The 24705-nt window shown below is 41.4% G+C and overlaps 1 protein-coding gene across 1 annotated transcript in view; it reads left to right on the top strand.

The window, feature by feature from the left end:
- The window catches only part of NVL (nuclear VCP like), a 43361-nt gene extending 19039 nt beyond the window's left edge, over positions 1-24322 (top strand). Inside the window, exons 15-23 of the mRNA XM_054170395.1 lie at positions 561-665; positions 1710-1772; positions 3560-3679; positions 6176-6275; positions 14341-14447; positions 17931-18007; positions 19752-19840; positions 21351-21421; positions 23458-24322. Of these exons, the coding sequence (XP_054026370.1) occupies positions 561-665; positions 1710-1772; positions 3560-3679; positions 6176-6275; positions 14341-14447; positions 17931-18007; positions 19752-19840; positions 21351-21421; positions 23458-23502 (777 nt within the window). The 3' untranslated portion in view covers positions 23503-24322. The remainder of the gene's footprint in view (positions 1-560; positions 666-1709; positions 1773-3559; positions 3680-6175; positions 6276-14340; positions 14448-17930; positions 18008-19751; positions 19841-21350; positions 21422-23457) is intronic.
- Positions 24323-24705: the final 383 nt, after the last annotated feature.

Here is a 24705-nt window from a genome sequence, read left to right as displayed (position 1 = left end):
AACATTAATAAGATTCCGCCCCCTAGCCTTCTCTACTCCAAACTAAGCAGCCCAACCTCTCAGCCTTTCGTCAGATGGCAGATATCCAAGTGCTCTCAGCATCTTAGTGACCCTGCACTGCACTCTGTTTCACATACTGTATTCAGTCTTTCAGTTTTCAGTGTGTTTGGTTTTGCTGAATCTTAAATATTTTGAAATTTTTATACCAATAACTTTAATTGTGCTATTGCTGCATGAAGAATTTGAGACCATGTGGCTGGAAGGTTAGCAGCCTCACTGGCCTCTCAATCCCAGAGAGAGAGTCTTAACACTAACACCTTAAGATGATAATTTAGGTAAATATAATTTTTGCCTCTGAGTAATGATATTTGTCCTATTTTGGGGTCCTTACCAGTGCAAGATAATAAGCTGCTGGTTGGCTGTTTATTATTTTTTCTTAGCCTATAAAGGATTGGAATAAAGAACTCATTTATGAGTGATTTTTTTTCATCCAGCTGTAACTGAAATGAAAAGTTTTATGTTAACTTTTTGTCACAGATAACTGATAATTGCTTTTACAGGCACCTGTGCGAAATCCAGAGCAGTTTAAAGCCCTGGGCCTGACTACTCCAGCTGGTGTCCTGCTTGCAGGGCCTCCTGGGTGTGGCAAAACACTGTTAGCTAAGGTAATACATTTTTCTAAACATATTTAAAACTACTGGAGAATCTTCTTGAAGTGAATGTTTTTGTAGGAATGGCTGAGTCTGGATGACACTGCCAGAAGTTGAGCTTTTGCATCACTCCTCTTCAGAAGACCAAATTCGGGGCTCTGTGCTAAAGTTGTTTGGTTTTTCTTAGTCTCGTAAGAAGTTACAATTTTACTTGCATTGAGGGGGAATTACTGCAAAACTTGAAGGAATTAAGTTGGTTAAGAAGGAAGTAGCCAAGATGGGAAAAAACTCTCTTAGATAACCACTTGCAGAATGAAGTTTTCATCACAGAATTGTTTTGGTTGGAAAAGACCTCTAAGATTATAAAGTCCAACCTAAGACCACCATGGACATTAAACCATGTCCCAAAGTGCCATGTCCACACATTTCTTGAATGCCTCCAGGGGTGGTGACTCCACCAAAGCCTGTTCCAATGCCTGACCACTCTGAGTAATGAAATTTTTCTTAATACCCAACCTAATCTTCCCCTGGCACAATTTCAGGAATATTTCACTGTAACTAAATTGTGTATTTTTGTGAGTGTATGGGTATATTTGCAGGTAGTCTGCAGTCTTGTTATATTAAATATTTTTATTGAATATATTAATTGACAATACTTTCTGTTATTCTTCTCCTCAAATATTTCGCTTTCTTATGGCCTCCCCCTATGAATGCAGAGTGTCATGCAAATTTCTAGACTGTCATTTGTCATCAAATGATCTCATGTAACTGAATATCTCTTTAACTCCCAGTAATTATTGTGGATTCTTCAAGCTAATATGGAGGAGGAGGGTGGAGAAGTGAATCTGGAACACTGCCTCATTATGGAGAGAACACCTTGCTAAATTCCCTGCCTCTTTCACTCTTAATTGCATATCATTATACTTTGTACTGTTTTCTGTGTTTTATGAAGAGCTGATAACTATGTTCTCTCCCCTAAGTTTGTTTATTGCTCCATGCCCAAACCCAAAGAAAACATGGAAAATGTGTGGTTTATATATCTCTTTCCTGTTTTGATAGGCTGTGGCAAATGAATCTGGACTGAACTTCATATCTGTGAAAGGTCCTGAACTCCTAAATATGGTAGGCATTAATCATCGTGCTTTTTGTTACTTATGGAATTCTTGTCCAACACATGGGGCAAGCAGAGTTCCTGATAATTACACAACTGGTAATGCTGCAACTAAAGTTGCTTTGTTTAACTTCTGCCTAAAATTTTTGGCAGTGAAGTTGTTCATGTAAAAAGGAAAGAGCTATCTGGCTAGTTTAAGTGGTTTAAATTACTTAGCAGACAGAGCCTTCTTGACTGAAGTAGGGTTTCTAAATGACCAACCACACACATCATGGCTTTTTATGTAGGTCAGGAAAAAGAACAAAAATTCAAATCTGCAGTGAGAATGGTTGGTGAGGAGTAACTGCAAATCAGCAGCTTTCGTTCAGCAAACAGAAACTTTCAGCTTTCAAGGTCAGAAATGTGTTTTGCCTGTCATTTTAGCTTCTTAATGCAACATTGAAGCCTTGAAAATCAAGGTATTTTTTTAGGTGATCAAAGAGATTTTTTTAAATCATTTTATTCATTTTCTTTTAAAGATTTTAAATGTTAACAGATAAAATTGGATAATCTGAGGGGGTTTTTAGGCATTGGACTCAGAAATGTTGTGCTAGAACTAGTGATTACTTTTAGAGTTAAGAGTGTGTGTTGAACTGAGCAAGACAGCTGCAACCCACATCTTGGAAGACTGTGGCAGTTACCTGTTCATTAATAATGTGGAAGCTGAAACTAAAATATTGGGTTGGGTTATTCTTTCCCTAAACATTTCTTTTATCTGTACTTCAAGTACTGATACAGGCAGGATATGTAACTCTAAATTAGTGAGGAATCCCTCCTCTTTGTGGAGTGAAGAGTAGATAAGATGCCTTTTTGTGATTCAGAGACTGTGTTATGACATAAATTCTAGCAAAAAATTATTTGTTTGGAAAAAGAGATGTTTGCATTTGCAACTTGGCAACCCCCAGCCCTGCAATTCACCACTCAAAGTGAAATTCTGACTTAGTATTCAGTTCCCTACCACTAACCCCCAGACTTCAGGCAACTACTGTATGAACTTAAGATGTTCCTTTTGTTCCAGTTGCTCACTGGGTTTACTTTTGAACAATTGAAGAACAACAGGGTCATTGATGGTGATTCTATTTGTTAATTCTCATCAGCACAATGATGGCAAGTTAGATGCTTCCAGAGAGTAGGAATTCTATTAAAATCTGAGTACACTGCAAGTTGTCAAAAGTGAGCTTGTGACAACTAGTTCCTGTTTAAATCTTGGAATCACAGAATAGAATCATAGAATTGTTTTGGTTGGAGAAGACTGCTAAGATCGTCAAGTCCAACCTTCAACCCAAGACCACCATGGCCATTAAACCACATCCCAAAGTGCCATGTCCACATGTTTCTTGAGCACCTCCAGGGATGGTGACTCCACCACCTCCCTGTTTGTTAATTGTAAATATCTGTAAATATTGTAACTCCTCTATACCTTGTACATATTCATTGCATTCCATTATAGTTTTGCTTGTAAATACAGCTCTCATTTGCTTCCAGCTGGGCTGGTCTGGCAAAGCTAATGTTGAGGGGGGGAATTTTGATCCACCACACTGGGTAACACCACTTCTAAGTGGCTGCTAACTGGATTTAACCCCATTCACCACAACATTCAGGGCCAGATCTGTATGGAAACAGATACAATAAACTGCTGCCAGAAGTAAACTTGTTAGCAGGTTGCAAAGCATCTCAAATGGTGTTTAATACTGACTTCATTCTTTTGTTTTTTCAAGCCAAACCTTCATGTCTGACTGTGATTTGTCCTTTGCTTTAGTATGTCGGTGAAAGTGAACGTGCTGTACGTCAGGTGTTCCAGCGGGCCAGGAATTCAGCCCCCTGTGTCATATTTTTTGATGAGGTTGATGCTTTGTGCCCGCGGAGGTCTGACCGTGAAGTAAGTCTGTCTTAAAATATACCCATCCATAAATGGTCTCTGGTGCAGTGTTTATGGCATTGTGCTAGCAACAGGAGTAGAATCATAGAATTGTAGGGTTGGAAGGGACCTCAAGGATCATCTAGTTCCAACCCCCCTGCCATGGGCAGGGACACCTCACACTAGATCAGGTTGCTCGCAGCCACATCCAGTCTGGCCTTAAAAACTTGAGCTTTTTTCAAAACCTGAATATTGAGAAATTTTGGGTGTTCTTGTATGTGGTAGTTTAAGGCCATACCTTTAAAATTTTTCACAGATGTTGAGCAGAAAAGTAGTAAAATGTAAATAAATCACTATTGGGTGTGAAAAGGTAAACAAAGATAATTCTAAAGAGATTACCATAAGATCTTCTTCCAAAACCAATTCTTTCTTCCCTTCTCTTCTCACTTCTTCACTCTGGAGAGATACTAACTTACTTCTGCTTGACCTTGGCTGCATTGTTATGATTAAGTTTAACAGCAACTTTCTCTTCTCCTTTCTCTTCTCGCTTTTGTACAGGGGATCCTGGGTAGGCAGGGAAGGTGAAGCTAGTAGCTTCCCCTGGTCTTTGACCAGGGAGGTCCTTGTGCTGTTTATTAATTGTAAATACCTGTAAATGTTGTAACTCCTGTATATTTTGTACATATTCATTGCATTCCATTGTAGATTATAGTTTTGCTTGTAAATACAGCTTCCATTTGCTTCCAGCTGGGCTGGTCTGGCAAAATTAATGGTGGGGAGGAAATTTCAACCCACCACATGGTAGATGCGTAAATGATTAGTATAAATATCTATCTATCTAATATCAGTACTGGGCCCCTTGCTCTTTAACATCTTTATTGATGATCTGGACGAGGGCATCGAGTCCATCATCAGTAAATTTGCTGACGACACCAAGCTGGGCGCAGGAGTTGATCTGTTGGAGGGTAGAGAGGCTCTGCAGAGGGACCTCGACAGGCTGGGCAGATGGGCAGAGTCCAACGGCATGAGATTTAACACATCCAAGTGCCGGGTTCTGCACATTGGCCACAGCAACCCCATGCAGAGCTACAGGCTGGGGTCAGAGTGGCTGGAGAGCAGTCAGGCTGAGAGGGACCTGGGGGTGCTGGTCGACGGTAGACTGAACATGAGCCTGCAGTGTGCCCAGGCAGCTTAGAGGGCCAATGGCATCCTGGCCTGCATCAGGAACAGTGTGGCCAGCAGGAGCAGGGAGGTCATTCTGCCCCTGTACACTGCACTGGTTAGGCCGCACCTCGAGTACTGTGTCCAGTTCTGGGCCCCTCAGTTTAGGAAAGATGTTGACTTGCTGGAACGAGTCCAGAGAAGAGCAACAAAGTTGGTGAGGGGTTTGGAACATAAGCCCTACGAGGAGAGGCTAAGGGAGCTGGGGTTGCTTAGCCTGGAGAAGAGGAGACTCAGGGGTGACCTTATTACTCTCTACAACTACCTGAAGGGAGGTTGTAGACAGACGGACGTTGGTCTCTTCTCCCAGGCAAGCAGTACCAGAACAAGAGGACACAGTCTCAGGCTGCGCCAGGGGAGATTCAGGCTGGATGTTAGAAAAAAGTTCTATACAGAAAGAGTGATTGCCCATTGGAATGGGCTGCCTGGGGAGGTGGTGGAGTCGCCATCACTGGAGGTTTTTAGGAGAAGACTTGACGGGGTACTTGGTGCTGTGGGTTAGTTGCTTGGGCGGTGTTGGATTGGTTGATGGGTTGGACGCGATGATCTTGAAGGTCTCTTCCAACCTGGTTTATTCTATGTATTCTATAAATAAATATCACAGAATCACCAAGGTTGGAAGAGACCTCAAAGATCATCAAGTCTAACCTGTCACCACAGACCTCACGACTAAACCATGGTGCCAAGTGCCACATCCAATCCCCTCTTGAACACCTCCAGGGATGGTGACTCCACCACCTCCCTGGGAGGCACATTCCAATGGCTAACGACTGTCTCGGTGAAGAACTTCCTCCTCACCTCCAGCCTAAACCTCCCCTGGCACAGCTTGAGACTGTGTCCTCTTGTTCTGGTGCTGGTTGCCTGGTAGGAGACCAACCCCCTCCTGGCTATAGCAACCCTTCAGGTAGTTGTAGAGAGCAATAAGGTCTCCCCTGAGCCTCCTCTTCTCTAGGCTAAACAATCCCAGCTCCCTCAGCCTCTCCTCCCTGTGAAGTATCTATAAATATGTATTTCTTTATCTATCTATGTATTTCTATATATATCTTTAAGCAATTCCTGTATTTTTAATGGGAAAGAAAAATCTGCCGTGTGTTCAAATGTGTGGCAGGTGTTCAAGTAGTGTGAATTTGGTTTGGAAACATGCTAAGAATTACGATAGTAGAAAAAGATAGTGAAAGAGAAACATTGAGCAGCATTTCAGGGCAAGCAGCTGATAGGTCTTTTGTTTCTTCTACTTTGAAATGTTCACATGGCCATTGTTTCCTCAATTTTGGTGACAAACTTCTCCTCTTGAAGTCAGGAGCCAGTGTGCGAGTTGTCAACCAGTTGCTCACAGAGATGGATGGTCTGGAGAATCGTCAGCAGGTTTTCATTATGGCTGCCACAAACAGGCCAGGTAAGGAAAAAAAAATCATAAACAAGAGAAACTGGGTGTCCTTGCTTCTCTGACAATAAAGTGATCTTTTTCTTTACATATTTGAATGCTATAACTAACTTTTTCTATACTTTTAATTAGAGTATCTCCTCAAATCCAGACCTTTTCCTACCAGTTAATCTGCTCTGCTGTTCTTGTGACAGTGTGAGCTGAAACAACCTCTGTAAAATGTGTCTTAATTAGTACCTGATACGACCATTGCTGTAAAATGCTTTCAAAGACCTTTGACTTAATTGGATTTTGGATTATCTCCTTTGAACATAAAAGAACAAAAGAGAACTAAAAATTGGATGGTTGTTGGGTTTTTATTGCTGCTTGCATTGATTTTTCTATCCAAGGCAGCTTTACAATTTTCTGCTATTTAATTCTGTGGTTTGTTTTTTTTCCCTTGAGGCATCCGTCTCATGTTAAATCATTTTTCCATTCACTTATATTTTCCTTCCTGGGCTTCATGTTCTGTCAGTCTTTGACATTATTAACAGCTGCCTGTGCTTGCTTGCTGGCTCTTCAGGTTTCCATAGCTTTTCCAATTCCTGCAGCATCTTCTTAATTAGTAAGCTAAACACTGACATCTACAAGTAGCGTGGGTTTTACAACCATCTTTCCTCCCTCCCTCCCTGCTCTTTCTTCAGGTCTGAAATCACCTAAAACAGCAATTAAAAGATGTTCTTGTTTTTTTCCAATGGGCCAAAAAGTCAAAGATTTTGAGTATTTTCCTGTCTCTTGAATTCTTTTCACTGTAAAAGACTATCAAGCATTCTACATGGTGAAGTATGAGCAGCAAATACTTAAATCTGTTTCTGTTTGTAGAAAGTCTTTGGTTTTAAGGTGTTCAAGAGGGGATTAGGTGTTCAAGAGGGGATTGGATGTGGCACTTGGTGCCATGGTCTAGTAGGTATGTGGTCTTGGGCGACAGGTTGGACTTGATGATCTTTGAGGTCTTTTCCAACCTTGTTGATTCTATGATTCTAAAGTGGTAAATTTTCTTGGTGTGATCATGCTGATCCTGACCTGACTAATCCAATGCAGAAAAGGGAATGAAGTTATACAATGTAGCACATCTATATATATATATATATATATATATACACATAGAGAGAGAGAGAGAGACAGAGAGAGAGCCTGTTGGATGTATCAGGGATGTTGGTACTACTCTCATCAAGTGGCCTTAGAAGGCAAACTGATTGGTAAATTATTTGTGCTAGTACAAATATTTATGCTAATACCTTTTATTTGTTAGTGTTTCTTGAGGGCTGGGTGACAGCTGTCCATTTGGACAGCCATCAGTGTCCCCAGGCAGCTAGGAAGGCCAACAGTATTCTGGCCTGGGTCAGGAATAGTGTGGCCAGCAGGAGTACGGAAGTGATTGTGCCTCCATGCTCAGAACTGGTGATGAATGCTGGGTTTGGTTTTGTGCCCCTCACTACAAGAAGGACATTGAGGTGCTGGAGCATGTCCAGAGAAGGGCAACAAAGCTGGTGAAGGGTCTGGAGAACAGGGCTGTTGAGGAGTGGCTGAGTGAACTAGAATTATTTAGTTTGGAGGAGGCTGAGGAGGGACCTCATTGCTCTCTGTAACTCACTGTAAGGAGGTTGCAGTGAGTTGGGGGTTGGTCTTTTCTCCCTGGTATCAGGTGACAGAACAAGAGGAAATGGCCTGAAATTGTGCTGGCAAGGTTCAGATTGAATATCAGGAAGAATTTGTTTCCTGAAAGAGTGGTCAGGCATTAGAACAGGCTGCCCAGGAGGATGGAGTCACTATCCCTGGTGATGTTCAGGAAACATGTGAACATGGTGCTTTGGGACCTGGTTTAATAGCCATGGTGGTCTTAGGTTGACTGTAGGACTTGGTGACCCTGGAGGTCTTTTCCAACTGAAACAATTCTTTGATTCTGTATCTATTGCTGTATCTATTTAGTGTACATATTGCTCAGATGTTAATTTCTCCCAGCTTTGCAGATTTAGGTTTACATTGATGCAGTAATTGCTTATGGGTCTCATTTTCATGAGTATATGGAATAGACACCTGTGTCAGTGTAAATCCATCCCTTGATAAGCCCTGTAGTGGATGCAGTGTTACCACTAATGCTGGTATGAAGTACCTCTGTAATAGTTTGAGGGTTTGCTTGTTTGTTTAGCACTTTTCCAAAAGTCATGTTTGCCTTGTGGAGTTGCAGTGACAAATGTACTGGTTTACTATACTGGAATAGTTAAAACTATTACATTCTCCTGAGTCGTGAAGGTGGAATTAATATTTGAGAGAAGGTGTGAAATTCATAAGATATGGACTATGAAGAAGAGGAGGCTGAGAGAAGACCTTATTGCTCTCTACAGCTACCCATAAGGAGGTTGTAGTGAGGCCTTTGTGGCCCTATTCTTCCAAGTAAGTGACAAGAGGCAATAGCCTTAAGCTGCACCAGGGGCGGTTGAGGTTGGATATTAGGAAGAATTTCTTTCCTGCAAGAGTGGTCAGGCATTGGAACAGGCTGCCCAGGGAGGTGGTGGAGTCACCATCCCTGGAGGTGTGGGTGTGGACATGGCACTTAAAGATATGGTTTAACAGCCACAGTGGTCTTATGTTAATGGTTGGACTCAATGATCTTAGAGGTCTTTTCCAACCTTAATGATTCTGTGATTCTTTGATTCAGCAGTGTATTACTAGCCAGTGTGCTTGAGGTAAAAATACCAAACAAAGAAAATGCAAAGGTAAGGGTAACAAATACTCTGATGAAATGGAAGAGCATAAATATGTCTACAAATTCTAGACATGGAAACTAATTCTATCTTGCTAAAGGAGGTGTTTTGTGAACACAGAAAAATGTCTTTTTTTGAAAGGCCAAGCTTGGCACACCCAGCTTTAGCTGGAGGAGGCTATTGTCAGTGCAGTTTGGATAGGATGTGGCTCCTGCTTCAGAAGGGTATCAGCTGTGTGTTTGAACAACTGTTTGTTTAAGTTTGGACTGCCAACTTGTGCTGTGATATTTGCATTTGTCAGTATGAAGAAAGATAGTTTCCAGCTGATGCAACTTTTAAGCAAAAGAGCTTTAGCTAAGGTTGTGGTTAAAATGGGCAAACTGATTTTTCTCTTGCGTGATTTATTCACCATTTATGTGGCTTAGGAATGTAGTCCCCCAAGAAAGGTCCTTTATCCGGTGTGCAAAGCCAGTTGACACCCAGAGTCAAGGTATTTGCTCTGTTTCAGTTCTGCAGAAATGGGTGCTAGGTGGTAAATTTCAAACCCAGCACACACTATGAGCTCAAACAGCAGCTGTTTGTATACAGTACAACTCACAAAGGAGTTGTATGATTTGTTACAGGATTTTGTCACTTACATCATTGCATGCATGCTCCATCACACCCCCAATCTGTTATACTATTTACCTAATTCATTATACTAAGGTGGTCCTAAGTTTACATTTGAATTCTCCTCCTAGAGGTGTAGGGTTTAGTATTAAAATCGCAACAGGTTGTGTAGAGAACAGTGTTTTGACCTTTGTCCAAATCTGTTTCTGGTGTATGTAAATAAGCCATAACAAAGCATTATCGCCAAAGGCTGACAGAATTTTATTGTCTTTAGATGCTGCTCTTTATTACTGAGTCTTAATTATCATGGAATTGTTTCAGTTGGAAAGGACCTCAAGAATCAGTGAGTCCAACCCCCATGAGCATTAAACCATGTCCCCAAGTGCCATATCCACACATTTCTAGAACACCTCCAGGGACAGTGGCTCCACCACCTCCCTGGGCAGCCTTTTCCACTGCCTGACCACTCTTGCAGGAAAGAAACTTTTCTTACTACCCAACCTAAACCTCACCTTACACAATTTCCTGGCCATTTCTTCTCCTTCTGTCACCTGATACTAGAGAGAAATGATCAACCCCTACCTCATGCCTGCTTTCAGGGAGTTGTAGAGAGCAAGGAGATCTCCCCTCTGCCTTCTCTTCTCCAGACTAAACAATCCCAGTTTCCTTGGAGGTCATTCTGTCCTTTAGTCTTAATGGCCTTCCATTCTTGATACTGGTTTCAGACTAGTTCATTGTATGCTTATTCAGCCTACAAGTTTGTGACTCTATCCTTCTGACATCAAAAAGAGGCAGAACTCACCAAATTAAATTTTGCTAATACAGTCTGAGGACTTGGCAGCACACTGCAGGTGGAGAGCAATGAAGTTTGTGCTAGGGAAGCCCTTTTACCATCTCAAGAGTGAACTGTCCAAGCAGAGACCTGTAGGGAACAGGCTTTCATAAAAAGTCCTTCTATGTACTGGAAGGTTACTATAAGGTCTCTCTGGAGCCTTCTCTTCTCCAGGCTGTACAGCCCCAACTCTTTCAGCCTATCCCCAAAGGGGAGGTGCTTCAGCCTTCTGATCATCTTTGTGGCCCTCTTCTGGTTGCACTCCAGCAGTTCAATGTCGTTCCTATGCTGGGGGGCATCAGAACTGGATGCAGCAAACCAGTTCTGGTGACCCCAGTAGTCCTGGCACAGTTGTTCCAGTGAGATGTTAGCACCTGTGGTAAGGCATTATCGTGAGATGGTGGTGTTTCATATACCTCATGGCTGAAGACTGCCTTTAAAGGACTTGCAACACTAATTCTCACTTTGCCAAAAGAGCAGCCACAACAGATGGGTTCCTTTGTTTATCATACACAACCTGCAAGTAATCATTTTTATTCTGCCAGCTCTACACCTTTGATCTGCCCTTAAAGCAAGATATTAGAATGGTTTTTACACTTGCTCAATGACTTTGAAAGTCCTCTGGAGATCTTTCACAGTATCACAGTATCACAGTAACTAAGGTTGGAAGAGACCCCAAGGATCATCAAGTCCAACCTGTTCCAACAGACCTCACAACTAGATCATAGCACCAAGCGCCACGTCCAATCTCCCCTTTCTTGGCTACCTGCTATGCTAGCAGGAATGCAGTATTCCCAGCTCAATCTCTTTCCACCTAAATGCAGAACTTTATCTGAAGAGGATTAATTTTTTAAAGCATTCAGTGTCATTACAGTGAAGAGGAGGGGGAGGGGTAAGGCAGATATCTCACATCCTTTTAGAAACTTTATGGGTCAGAATAATTATATTTTTTGACTCCACTTCCTTACTCAAGTCTCAGGCAAATGTTTATAAATATGTGAAGGTGGCCCTGCCCATGGCAAGGGGGTTGGAACTAGGTCCCTTCCAACCCTGATAATTCAGTGACTCTGTAAAGGATGTTCAATGATAGGACAAGGGGCAGTGGGTGGAGGCTGGAGCATAGGAGGTTCCATGTGAACATAAGGGAAAAACTTTTTTACTGTTGAAGGTGCCAGAGCAGTGGAGGTTGTGGAGTGTCCTTCTGTGGAGACATTCAAAACCAACCTGAATGCATTCCTGTGTGACCTACTCTAGAGGATCCTGCTCTGGTGGGGGGTTTGGTCTGGATGATTTTTCAAGGTTCCTTCCAACCCTTAATGTTTTGTGATTCTAAATGTTAAAAAACCCCCAAGCACTACTGTTAACTAAGGTCTTTCATTTCCCGCAGTTTCCTAGTTACCAGTGTGAATTTTCCTACTGGGTACTGCTGCTTTCTGCTCTTTTCTTACTTCCCCAGGCTTTGAGCATTTATAAACACTTCAGAGAAAGGCATCAGCAACATTTGCTGTGGGATCTAAGGAAGTGTGTGTAACCTGAGAAAACAGACAAGGAATCACTGAAACACTGTAAATTGACAGTGACTTAAGCTTGAAATAAATTGTGATAGTGTCTGCTTTTATTCATGGTCTTTTTCTCTAGCTTTTTAAAAGCAATTCTTGCAAGAATCCCCCTTCTCCTGTTGCCTCTAGAGCACAGGCCTAATTCTAGTTTCCCTGAGTTCTATTTTTGTTCAGCAAGTTTGTGTTAGCTTCCCAGAGCTATTAACCTGAACCATGTATTTTGAAACACTATAAAAAAAACCCCAACAATCTCCAGCCTCTGACAATAGTTGCAGCTTTGGTTTGGGTTTTTTGTTTGTTATGTTGCTACCTGTTTATACATGTTGCTGAATTAAAGGCAAGATAATATCTAAGACAAACACCTAGTATATGAGGCATGGAATAGTTTCTTTCATGATCATCCTAATTCACAGCAATTAGATTTCTGCATAGCATAATGCATATTTCACCTGCTCTTAAGTGTTCTATTATCTTTTACAGTCACTTTAGTGGAGTTCATTTGTTTTGTGGGACCAAAGTTAGAATAGAATAGAAAATAGAATAGAATAGAAAATAGACTAGAATAGACCAGACCAGGTTGGAAGAGACCTTCAAGATCATTGCATCCAACCTATCATCCAACCCACCTAATCAACTAAACCATGCAACCAAGCACCCTATCAAGTCTCAAGTCTCCCCTTGAACACCTCTAATAAGCAAAGTCGTAACTGCAGTGTTCATCTAGAGTCTCAGAAAATCTTTTGGGGCTTCTGAGCTTGCATTCCAGAACATCTCAAATGTCAGGACCTAGATCTTGTATACCTCAAATACAATTTAAATAGTTGTAGGTGACTATAGGAAAGGTTTGATGGACTCAACACAATACCATTGTTTCTGATATGCACCAAACTTGTTTAAGCATGGTAGCCCCTTGTAGAGTTGTGTGAAGATGTGACTAATCAGCTAGACAATAAAATGCCACATTGCAGGGATTCATGCAGAGATACTTCCAATAGAATTTAATGAAGAGGATACAATTTTGCAGTAATTCAAGGGCAGTGTAGCACACTGAAACATTTAATGGTCTGGAGGCTGGTGCCTGCTTTTAACCTTTGAAAACAGCAGGGAATGGATGTACTCTGAATGTCACCTTATGTAATTTTGCCAAATTATTTGGAAGGCTGTACTGCCATCTTCTAAGGACATAGTCAACATCATTGACTCCCATCAGAAAAACAGGGCAGAGAACTGTTAACTAGGCAATGTATTCTCCCTGGAAATGTAACTAGAAATGTATTCTCCCTGAGACAACTGCTTGGAAGGGAAGTGCTGTGTGCTGCCATGTTTCCATGTTTCAGTTGAAAACTCAAGAGATAATAATAGGCTTTGAAAGAGGTGACTACAATAACTACCTTAATTTCATTAAAATGTGAAATGTATCTAACATTAGTTACCTCTGCTGTTTAGATTAGTTTAGAGATAGTAGATATGGAGAGAACATTATGACTTATCAGAATGGAATGCTTTGAGATTACTCACAAGGGATTTTCTTTCAATTCAGAGGTTCATAGAATAGTTTGGTTTGGAAGGGACCTTAAAGATCATCTAGTTCCAACCCCCCTGACACAGGCAGGGACACCTTCCAATAGACCAAGTTGCTCAAGGCCCCCTCCAACCTGGACTTTGCCCCTCCCTGGAGGTGTTCACCTGTTCCAGTGTCCCACCACCCTCTTCCTAATGTGCAGTCTAAATGTCCCCTTGTCCTGTCACTACAAGCCCTTGTAAAAAGTTCCTCCCCAGCTTTCTTGTAGGCCCCCTTCAGGTGCTGGAAGGCCACTATAAGGTCATCTTCAGGCTGAACAGCCCTGACTCTTGCAGCCTGTCCCTATATGGGATGTGCTTCAGGCCTCTGATCATTATCATGGCCCTCCTCTGGACCTGCTCAAGCAGTTCAGTGTCATTCTTATGCTGGGAGCCCCAGAACTGGGAGCAGTACTCTAGGTGAGGTCTCATGAGAGCAGTTAGCAGGGTGGAACACTGGAACCGGTTGCCCAGGGAGGTCATGGGTACCCCCTCCCTGGAGATGTTCAAGTCCAGGTTGGACAGGCCTTGAGCAACCTGGTCTAGTGGAAGGTATCCCTGGCCATGGTATCAGAATTGGAACTAGATGATCTTTAAGGTTCCTTCTAGCATGAACCACTCTACGATTCTATTTCAGTCCGTTTTTTTAATGTTCAGAGATTAATGTCATGCCACAAGGATGCATATATTCCTTCTCATCTCTACACTTTCCTATGGGTATATATCATTCCTGGATAATTATTTTTCTTTTCCTCCCCCCACCTCTCTCTAAGATATAATTGACCCAGCTATCCTCCGTCCTGGGAGACTGGATAAAACGCTCTATGTGGGTTTGCCACCACCTGAAGATCGACTTGCTATCTTAAAGACCATCACCAAAGTGAGTATTTGGAAATAAATCCTTAGCCTAAAGCTTAGTGGAATGATTTAAGACAAATTTAAATTTTACAGACTGAGTTGCAGGATCCTGGTTTTTGAAACACTTTTAGATATTACATGTGGTCATAAAAATAAACCATCAGCCACATCTGCTGTTAAATTTGCTCTGAGGCCGCAAGGGGTTGATGAAGATTCAATGAAGCAAACCTTTTAAGCATAGAAGTTCTGCCTTTATAGTCAGAGTTTGAACAGATCTAATTAAAAGATTCCTATCTGTATGAGTAATGGGCCTACAACTGTTCTGTAAGCTTTTTTTTTAGGGGGGTTCTACACATTCATTAACATGATTCATAAGCTCCCTCTATGTTTGCTCAACAGTAATTGTGACACTTAATTGCTTTTGGGATCTCAGGTGGTGAGGTGGATTGTCAGCTGGTTGAAGGAAAGAAATCAGAGTTGTGGTCAGTGGGACAGAGTCTAGTTGGAGGCCTGCATCTAGTGGAGTCCCTGAGGGGTCAGTACTGGGACCAGTACTGTGTAGTACATACATCAGCGACCTGGGTGAGGGCACAGAGTGCACTTTCAGGAAGTTTGCTGATGACACAGAGCTGGGAGGAGTGGCTGGATAGCCCATCAGGCTGTGCTGCCATCCAGCAAGACCTGGACAGGCTGGAGAGTTGGGTGGGGAGAAATGTCATGAGCTACAACAAGAGTGGCAAGTGTAGAGTCTTGTATCTGGGAAAGAATAGCCCTATGGACCAGTATAGGCTGGGGGCTGACGTGTTAGAGAGGAGTGCAGAGGAGAAGGACTTGGAGGTCCTGGTGGAGAGGATGACCATGAGCTAGCAATGTGCCCCTGTGGCCAAGAAGGCCAATGGTATTCTGGTGTGCATTAAAGGGGTGTGGCTAGTAGGTCAAGAGATGTTCTCCTCCCCTTTTACTCTGCCCTGATGAGGCCACATCTGGAATATTGTGTCTAGTTCTTGTCTTGGCCCAGAGAGGGAAAGAGGCTCAGTTCTTTTGAATATTCCCATGTTATGAAATTGGAGGCACAAGGATGTGGTAAAACAGTGCAGCAAAGCTTGGAGTAGGACTCCATTGGAAGGCAAGGTGTTATTAAGCAAAACTGATTTCTCTCACTCCCACAGAATTCACTTGCTCACACTCTCACAGCCACATATAGTCATGAAGATGCAAGCATCTAAGTTGTGCATGGCGTAGAGGATGAGGAAGTCTGTGCTGAATCCTTGCTTCATCTTTTGGCTTCCCTTTGACTGGTGGTGACAAACTGATTGTTAGATTGTTTTCTGGGTTCCCTGTAAGAATCACAGTTCAGAATTGTGCTTACTTCAGCTGCCAGAAGTCTTGGGTGAGGTTTATGAAGAGTCTTTTCCTCCTGCCTTCTGGGAATCTTTGTGGCTACAGTCTATCTTCCTGTTGGGATAACACCAAGGGGAGTGGCACATGGGATGTGGTAACCTTAGCATTATCCTCTTACCAGAGCATATTGTCTTCTGCTGACAAACCATCTTGGCTGTGTCCTTATCTGATTCTGGGCCTTGTGATAAAAGCAATGCATTACACAGTGTTCACCAGCTGGTTCTTGTGGATCCTGGCTTTGGTTATCAGAGTGTGTTATTTTTGGAATGCCAGATACTTCCATGCATATTTAGTTCATATTATTATTTTGGTTACAAATCTGTGTAGTGAATGACATGTTAAGTCTTTAATGGATTTTTTTTTCTCAGCTTTTAATTAACAGGCCAGCAGAAATGAGATACAAACACTCTGTTAATGAGTCTTTTCCTTGCCTGTTTCTGTGTTCATTCCACGAGGAGGCTGGTGCTGTTCTCACTTGATTATTTCTGCAGTCACCAGTAGAGCTGGTCAAAGATTTCTGTTTCTAGTTTTAAGAACAAGAAAAAAATTGTTATTGTCTTTAAAACTCTCTAGGAATCACATGCAAGAAACACATGAGACATGGAGAGAGGAAAATACATTCAGTTAATTGAAAATGTCAAACTTAATCCATGCATTCCAGATTGGGAAATCTGTGTACAGGAACACTTGCCTTGCTATGTGCTCAGGGTTAGTGTTTGGTGCAGATGTGAGTGACTTCTGGGTGATGGTATGCATTCCCAGAAATCCCTGAGGAATACATGCACAGGATGTGGAAACTGAGACTTGTTGCTGATGGAAAACATGGATGCTTGCAAAGGCAGCATGAGTAGACAAGGGAGTCAGGGGGAGGAATAGGTTGTAATGAAGACAGCTTTAGCGTAGGTTGAAGCTTATGTTGTGAAAGACTCTTATTTCAGTTAACTTGTACAAATCAGTCCTTTTCAAATTGGATATTAATTGTGCAAGAGAAGCATGTATTCACACGTTTAAGTTCTTAAGTAGTGTACTTACATTCCTGCGAGCTGTATCAAGCTTCTCTGCTGCACATACTGCTGAGCTTGTCTCCAGAGCAGGCAGATCATCCCACTCAAAAAATGCCCAAAGTATGTTGCTGCTCAAAGATGTAGGTAAAACATGTCCTTATAGCAGAGAAGGTGTCTCCCTGGCTTGCAGTCCTGTACAACAATTACTGGAGTATCCCATATGAAACTGTAGCAAGCTTCCTTGTTTCCAAGCGTCTCCTTGCAAGGTGTTTCAAAATCAGGCTATTCCTTTGTCTTCCTTGCTGGTTTGGTTACTGTGCTCCTTTCTAAGTGGTATTTTACCACAGATTAATTCAACATTCATGAAATGTTTTGAGTTGGAAGGGATCTTAAAGATCATCCAGTTCCAACCTCCCCTGCTATGGGCAGAGACACCTTCCACTAGACCAGGTTGTTCAAGGACTCATCCAGTCTGGCCTTGAACACCTCCAGGGAGGGGACATCCATGATTTCTCTGGGCAATCTGTTCCAGTGTCTCACCACCCTCACTGTAAGGAATTTCTTCCTAATACCCAATCTAAATCTCCCCTCATCCAGCTCAAAGCCAATCCCCTTCATCCTGTTCCTACAAGACCTTGTAAAAATCCCTTCTTGGCTTTCTTGTAGGCCCTCTTCAGGTACTGGAAGGCCACTATAGGTTCTCCCTGGTTGAGCCTTCTCCAGGCTGAACAGCCCAAACTCTCACAGCCTATCCACATAGCAGAGGTGCTCTGGCCCTCCTCTGGATGAACTCCAGCAGTTCAATGTCCCATTTATTCTGGGGCACCAGAACTGAACACAGTACTCGAGGCGAGGTCTCATGAGAGCAGTGCAGAGGGGAAGAATCACGTCTCTCATCCTGCTGGTCACACTTCTTTTGCTGCAGCCCAGGATGCCGTTTGCCTTCTGGGCTGCAAGTGCACACTTTTGGCTCATGTCCAGCTTCTACTTCACCAGTACCCCCAAGTCCTTTTCTGCAGAGCTGCTCTCATCTGTTGGTGGGAAGCTACAATTCAGCATCACTTACTATTTCATATTAATGATTATCTCATCTCCTTTAGGATGGCACCCGGCCTCCACTAGAAACTGATGTGAGCCTTGAAGAAATTGCTTACAGTCAACACTGTGATTGGTACACGTGAGTAGCTTCTAGTTTTGACTTGAATGTTTAATGTGCAGTGCCCATAGTTTTCTGAACCCTGCTAATGTGTTGGGTTATTGAGCCTCTCTTAACTCCCAGGGTTTATAAGCCTTTCCTTTATGCTCCTTCTCTTGCTTTTACTTGTGCTTTTTTATCCAAAGAGTTGGTAGGAATATATGGATGCTGAAGTCTTTTTTTCATCTGGAATAAGCCTTTTCATGTTGTAAATACAGATCAGTAGAGGTCTGCTGGTTTTGCTTGGGTTTATTTTATAAAGCTTTCACGATCTGAGGATAAGAGAGTCCTCTTCAAGTTATAGACTCATATATGATGATGAAAGCAAATTGGTTAAATAACCATAACCAGCTTACTCTATCACACAGTTCAAAGCAATGTGTTTGGCAAAGTAATGAGGGCCTATTCCAGCTTGTGCTTTGGGAATACCAAAGGTGCCTTTTTTAGGAAAGCTTGAGAATCATAGCTGTCATGAAGAAAACAGCAATTGTAGTCTACAAAGCCTCAAAAAGCTTTACTCTATTATATTATTTATTAATAGTTAATGATTTTCTGGAATTCATGAAAGATGGGCACTGGGAAGACCTTAAGGTGGCCTTCCAGTAACATGAATGAGGCCTACAAGAAAGCTGGGAAGGGATTTTTTTTCACAAGGGCTTGGTGTGAGAGGATGTGGGGGAATGACTTTGAGCTGGAAGAGGGGAGATTTAGACTGGAGATTAGGAAGAAGTTCTTCACAGGGAGGGTAGTGAGACACTGCCCAAGGGGATCATAGATGCCCCCTCCCTGGAGGTGTTTGAGGCCAGGTTGGATGGGGCCTTAAGCAATCTGGTCTAGTGGACGTGTCCCTGCCCATGAATTAGATGGTCTGCAAGGTCCCTTCCGCCCCAAACCATTCTATTAATCTATACATTTGTGACACACTGCTTGTCGCAGTGTTGCTTTTGAATCTTAGAAATGGAAGCTCTCACCAGTAATGATTTTTTTAGCTTGTTCTCATTTCGTATTTAGGAAAGATGAGCATTTTCCTTTCTCAGCCCCTTGTACTTACTGTTGGGGCTTGGGTTTGGGGTTTTTTGCATGCCTGTGTGGCTTTGTGGTTGTTTTTTTTTTTTGTTGTGGTTGGTTGGTTGTTTTTGTTAGGTTGGTTTTGTTGATGATGTTGTTTTGATGATGATGTTTCAGGTACTGGAAGGCCACTATAAGGTCTCCCCTGTGCCCATCTTCTGTGAATTCCAGAAAATCATTAACTATAAATAAATAATATAATAGAGCAAAGCTTTTTGAAGCTTTGTTATGTTTGGGTTGGTTTGTGTTTTGAGGGTTGCTGTGGTCTTTGGTTCAGTGACTTGTAGTAGAGCTTGAAGGTTTGTGAGAAGTTTGACAGCTGAAAACCAATATTTGTAAAGCCTGCTCTGACCATGGTTTGTGGGTACTGTTATTTTAAGAGCATGTTACCTGTTGCTGCATATTTTGAGCAGGGCAACTCCCTTTTGTAATGACGTGTGTTTCCATTTGCATCTTTCAGAAGACTGACCAAACAAAACAGAAGTACTAAGTTTTCATAAAGTAGCACAATATTATTCAATCCTGTGGTGTTTCTAAGGATGCTAGGTGTGGGGTTTGCCTTTTTCCTTGCCATCATTTGTAGTATCTTGCCTTGCTGTATTGCCATCAGCAAAAGAGAAGGGAAATTTAGACTAATGTATTTTGTTGGTATCTGCAGAGGGGCCGACCTCTCCGCTCTAGTGCGTGAGGCTTCGATTTGTGCCTTGAGACAAGAAATGGCCCTGCACGATGCTCAAAGCAGGAAAGGTAAGAAAGCTTTAAAAAAATCTTAATAGTGAGAGGATAAATGGAATATAAAGTATTTAAGGTAGTTCAAAGCAAGTATAAAGGTGTGCATGCTCTATGTAAATGATGACTCCTGAGCCAAACAAGAATTGTCAGATTTGTAGTAGCAATGGCACTAGGAAAATCTGAGTGCCATTTTTTATCTTTGGTGTTGAGCTCACCAGTAGCTCTTGCCAGGACTTCAACTGGGAGTTACAAATCATAGAGTCATTAAGGTTGGAAAAGACCTTTAAGATCATCAAGTCCAACCATAACCCAACTACCATGACCACTAAAATCTATCCTGAAGCACCACATCTACATGTTTCTTGACCACCTCCGGGGACGGTGACTCCACCACCTTCCTGGGCAGAAGTTGAACTTTTTTTTCCTTACTGCTAGTAGTGTTTCCTTAGGGAATTAAGTTAAACTGATGATATTTTGAGTTTACATTTTCATTTATGCTGGTATAACTTTTTATGGTAATGGGAACCCTGAATAAGAGCTTCAGAGGACTGAGATGAGAAAGAGCAGCAAGGTTGTGAGTTTAGTTCAGTGACCTTTAACTTTCATCTTTACTCTTCAAGTAACAATAATTCTAGACTACTTAGTCTTCTGTTTTATACCAAACTGACTCTAAAGACCTATTTTTGTACATTTCTCATCTGATACCTGTGCATAGTGGTAGGATTGTAATGAATCTGTTCAGTAGTGGGGTCTTGGGATCCTTAAGTCTAAATTAAACAAGGCTCTTGCTTGTGAGAGCAGAGAAATCTATTCTTTACTTCAGGTATGCTTATGTTTTACATGACTTAAAAAAACCTACAAAACAACCACCTGTTTCAAAAGGTTGTTATTAGACATAATTACTGTGGATAGTTGGATTAGGGTCAAAAAGGCAATTTGCATCAACCTAAACACAGGGAGCTGTAGAAGTGAAAGCTTTCATCAGTATGGGTAGTGCCAGATAAAGCAATGATATGAAGTCAGTTATTTAGGAATTTAGTATCCTGCAGTAGAACTGGAATGACATACTGGATACTCACTAGAAAACACTCTGTAGGGAAGCTTTATATTAAATATTTGTAGAAAATAGCCCAGTGTGGAAGCAGCAGGATCCAAGGTATCCACTTCCAGGAAGGTTAAAGGACTTGAATTCCAACTGGATTTGATAGAAGCTGCAGTTAACTTATGAATGAAATTCTTAGTCATCAAGTTGAAGCATTAATAACTAAACTTGCTGAAACAACTAAGTACTCTTTGGCTTAAAGTGCAAGGGATAGAAGAATTAAAATCTTTCCTACCATCATGGACAGGAGTCTACATAAGATATGAGATTTGAGGTGTTCATAACACTGCTGAATCAAATCTCATCCAACTGACTAGCATAAGCTGCTAGGTTTCATGAACACTTTGTTGAAATAAATGCAACAGTCAAGTGATTGCCTCTTACTTTGCCATTTATAGTAATCTTCTATGCTTTGTTCTTAAGGAGAAATCAAGGTTTCCCATAGACATTTTGAAGAAGCTTTTAAGAAAGTGAAATCTTCAGTATCAAAAAAGGTAAGATAAGCTTCAAATATGGGAGCCTCACTACTCCCCTGGAAAGGATTGTCTTATGCTGGAATCTGGTGGGAGTAGTTAAGGTTGCTGTGCACTTGCATGTATTTCTAACTGACTGCATTAAACAAACCTGATATCTGTTGCAAGGTCAGAAATTAGGTCTCCCTTTTCAGCTGGAGATAATGCATTACCATGCTATCAAGGTTATCTTGTAGCGTGGCACCTTAGACATTCCCAGAATAGTTATTGACCTTGCCCCAACCTCTTACATCTCTGACTGCAGTTAAAATTCAAGGCATGTGGAGTGCACCACACCTTGCCACCACCTAGATGGATGTGACACTCAGATGTTCCACCATCTCTGTTAATGTGCAAACATAATTTTGAGATAAGATGTAAATCCCACTGTAACCATCTTAGTTATTTATCAGTCTCTTCCTTTTTTGTTTGTCAAGGAAGTTTGTTTTAGAGGTTTCCTTATGACCTGTTCTTTTTTAATGACTGAAAGGAAAGCTATTCAATCATCTTAACTGCTGTAATTAAGTTAATATACAGAGGAATTGCTGTAGCTGTAGAGCTTGTGTATAGATCTCTACACTGCCAAGACTATACTGCATGCAAAATACATTAGTATATTCACTTTGACCTCTACCCAAAGAGAAGTTTACTATTTCCTTTCATCATTATTATATACTGATGGTCAGTGACCTTTCTAAAATTTGAAAGTGATCTTTGGCTCCTAGAGCCTTGAAAAATAATCTTGGTTGTTTTCTTCCCCTTTGCTAATTACTAAGCAAACATTTCAGAAGTAACAGCCACACAAACTTAAAACATCTCCTCTACCATAATAATCAATGGTTAAGTATTAAGACCTACTCCTAGTTCTTCACAGTTACCAGAAGTGTCATTCAGCATCACAAAGGCAGCTTAAATGTCATGTCTCAGAGACCTATGTTTCAGTTATACCCAGCAGAAGAATTTTCAGGTAAATATTTCAAAATACCTTTTGGAGTACAAGATACTTCTCTCCCTTTCCTAGCTGCTACTTCCAGTTTGTTAGACAAATTCAATCTAGCAACCCTCCACATCTTACAAACACTGGAAAATAAATAAAAGCTGCATGTCACTGATTAGTGCTTCTAACTCTTCTTTCCCCTCCCATATACATCTTTGAGTTCAATTAACTTGCTTTTTGGTTTAATTGGCTGACTCAAGATAAACCAAAACAAGTTCTCCCTGTGAACAGACATCATAGAATCAGAGAATTGTAAGGGTTGGAAGGGACCTCAAGGATTGTCCAGTTCCAACCCCTCTGCCATGGCCAGGGACACCTCACACTACAGCAGGTTGCTCAGAGCCACATCCAGCCTGGCCTTAAAAGCCTCCAGGGATGAGGATTCTACAACCTCCCTGGGCAACCTGTTCCAGTGTTTCACCACCCTCATGGTAAAGAATTTCTTCCTAATATCCAATCTGAATCTACCCATTTCTGTTTTTGTTCCATTCCCCCGCTTCCTATCATTTCCTGACACTCTAAAAAGTCCCTTCTGAAGGAAATTATTTCAATGGAAGTTAACATCTTTACAGTTGAGGGACAGAATTACTTAATTTTGAGTGAGTCATGAAAAGGGTAAAGGAACAGTTAGAGATAAGTCAGCCGAGCAAAAATGATCTCATCTGTACCTTTGGCAGAACAAGATGGGAGTTCAGCAGCTCCCCTGGCAAAAATGGCAGTGTCATCTCAGTGAAGTTGTGATCTGAACCTAGCATGACAATACAGTGTAGGGAGTCTGCCAAAGACTTGTGTTAATTACATATTGTTGGTGACTGCCACTGAAAGACCTCATTTATGAGCCAGGGCATTAAGGTTTTGTTTGTCCTTTTTTTTTAAACATAGCTAGCAGTTTCTAGAGCTGCTTTGTGTCACTCTATTAATGATTATTAAATGATACATATAAAGTCACTTCTTCACACTGCATTTTTTTTTTTTTACCTCTTGTCTGAAGTATTGTTTCCTCTTCTCTTGGCATTGTTAGGATCAAATAATGTATGAAGAACTGCGTCAGTCCCTGTGCAGGTGACACATTTGGACAATTCCCAGAAGAGAATAATGGGAGGAGAGTTTTGTAATACCTGTGGCACCTGATTTTACAAGAGACAGGTTTGAAAGAAGCTGTACCAAATCTCTTAGCTTTTTAAACTGTACCTGGAAAAAGGCCATCATAACCTACTACTATAAACTATTCTTACCTATTTGCAGAATAAAAAAAATAAACTAGACATTTCCTGCTTACCTCCACTTACATTAGAAATGTGCTAAAATGTGCTTTTAGTGCTGAAGAGGTAATACCATTCAGAGGCAGCTGGTGCCCTTAATCAGAAATCCCTCAGAAGCCTAGAGGCCAACCCTTCAAAGTGTTTACACTTCTCCAGGAGCTGTTTACAGCTTCAAATGAAAACTGCTGTTTGCAAGAAGTCTGGAGGAATCTCTGGGAGAAGAGAGCTGTGAAAGTAGACTGGGAAAGTGCTGCACTGTACTTGATCACACAATTAGTCATGCCTTTCCCAAATCCAGGCACACATTATGATTGTGCCAGCACGGGTTCTCGGAGGTTCTAACAGCTTCCCTTCACCTTATCAAAAGAACTTATCCACAGATGGCAAGCTGTCAGGAGAGAGTAAAGTTTGAAAGTGCTAGGATACAATTTAACAGCTACCTAAGAAACATTGAGACTGTAAGTTGCATAAAAAGCCATTGATGTTATTTTTTTGTTGTTTGGGGCTTTTTTAAACAAAAAAAATCAAAGGCCAAAAAATTCTATTACTTATCTGAATTCAACTCAAGTATTTTGATATCCTCTGTAGAAAGGCAAATGTTATTGTTTTAAGAAACAAGCCTCATATTTTGGAGGGTTTGTTTGGGTTTTTGTGTTGCTGGGGTTTTTTTTTTTGCTTGGTTGGTTTGGGTTTTTTTTAATAAGTTCCATCTTGGCAAGAAGGATCATAACTTGCAGCAGCAGCAAATGGGGAAGTATCTGAGTTAAACACTGAAAGCTGAACTAATTTTGGAAACCTACAAGCCATCATCATGGATTTTTTTTACCCACTGCTGTCATTCTATGAATTTCTTTAATCTCAGGTCCTGTTTTTTATTAGTCATATTCTTCCTAGGAACACTGCAACCATTGGACAATGATCAGAAATATAACTGGGTGATTTCTCCTAGCAAATTTCATGGGGAGGTTGATAACAACTACTTAAATTTCAGTACTGAAATTTCCATG

Source organism: Dryobates pubescens, chromosome 2, assembly GCF_014839835.1.
Source record: "Dryobates pubescens isolate bDryPub1 chromosome 2, bDryPub1.pri, whole genome shotgun sequence".
NCBI lineage: Eukaryota > Metazoa > Chordata > Aves > Piciformes > Picidae > Dryobates > Dryobates pubescens.
The sequence above is the reverse complement of the archived record's forward strand: the minus strand, read 5'-3'. Positions and strand labels throughout refer to the sequence as shown.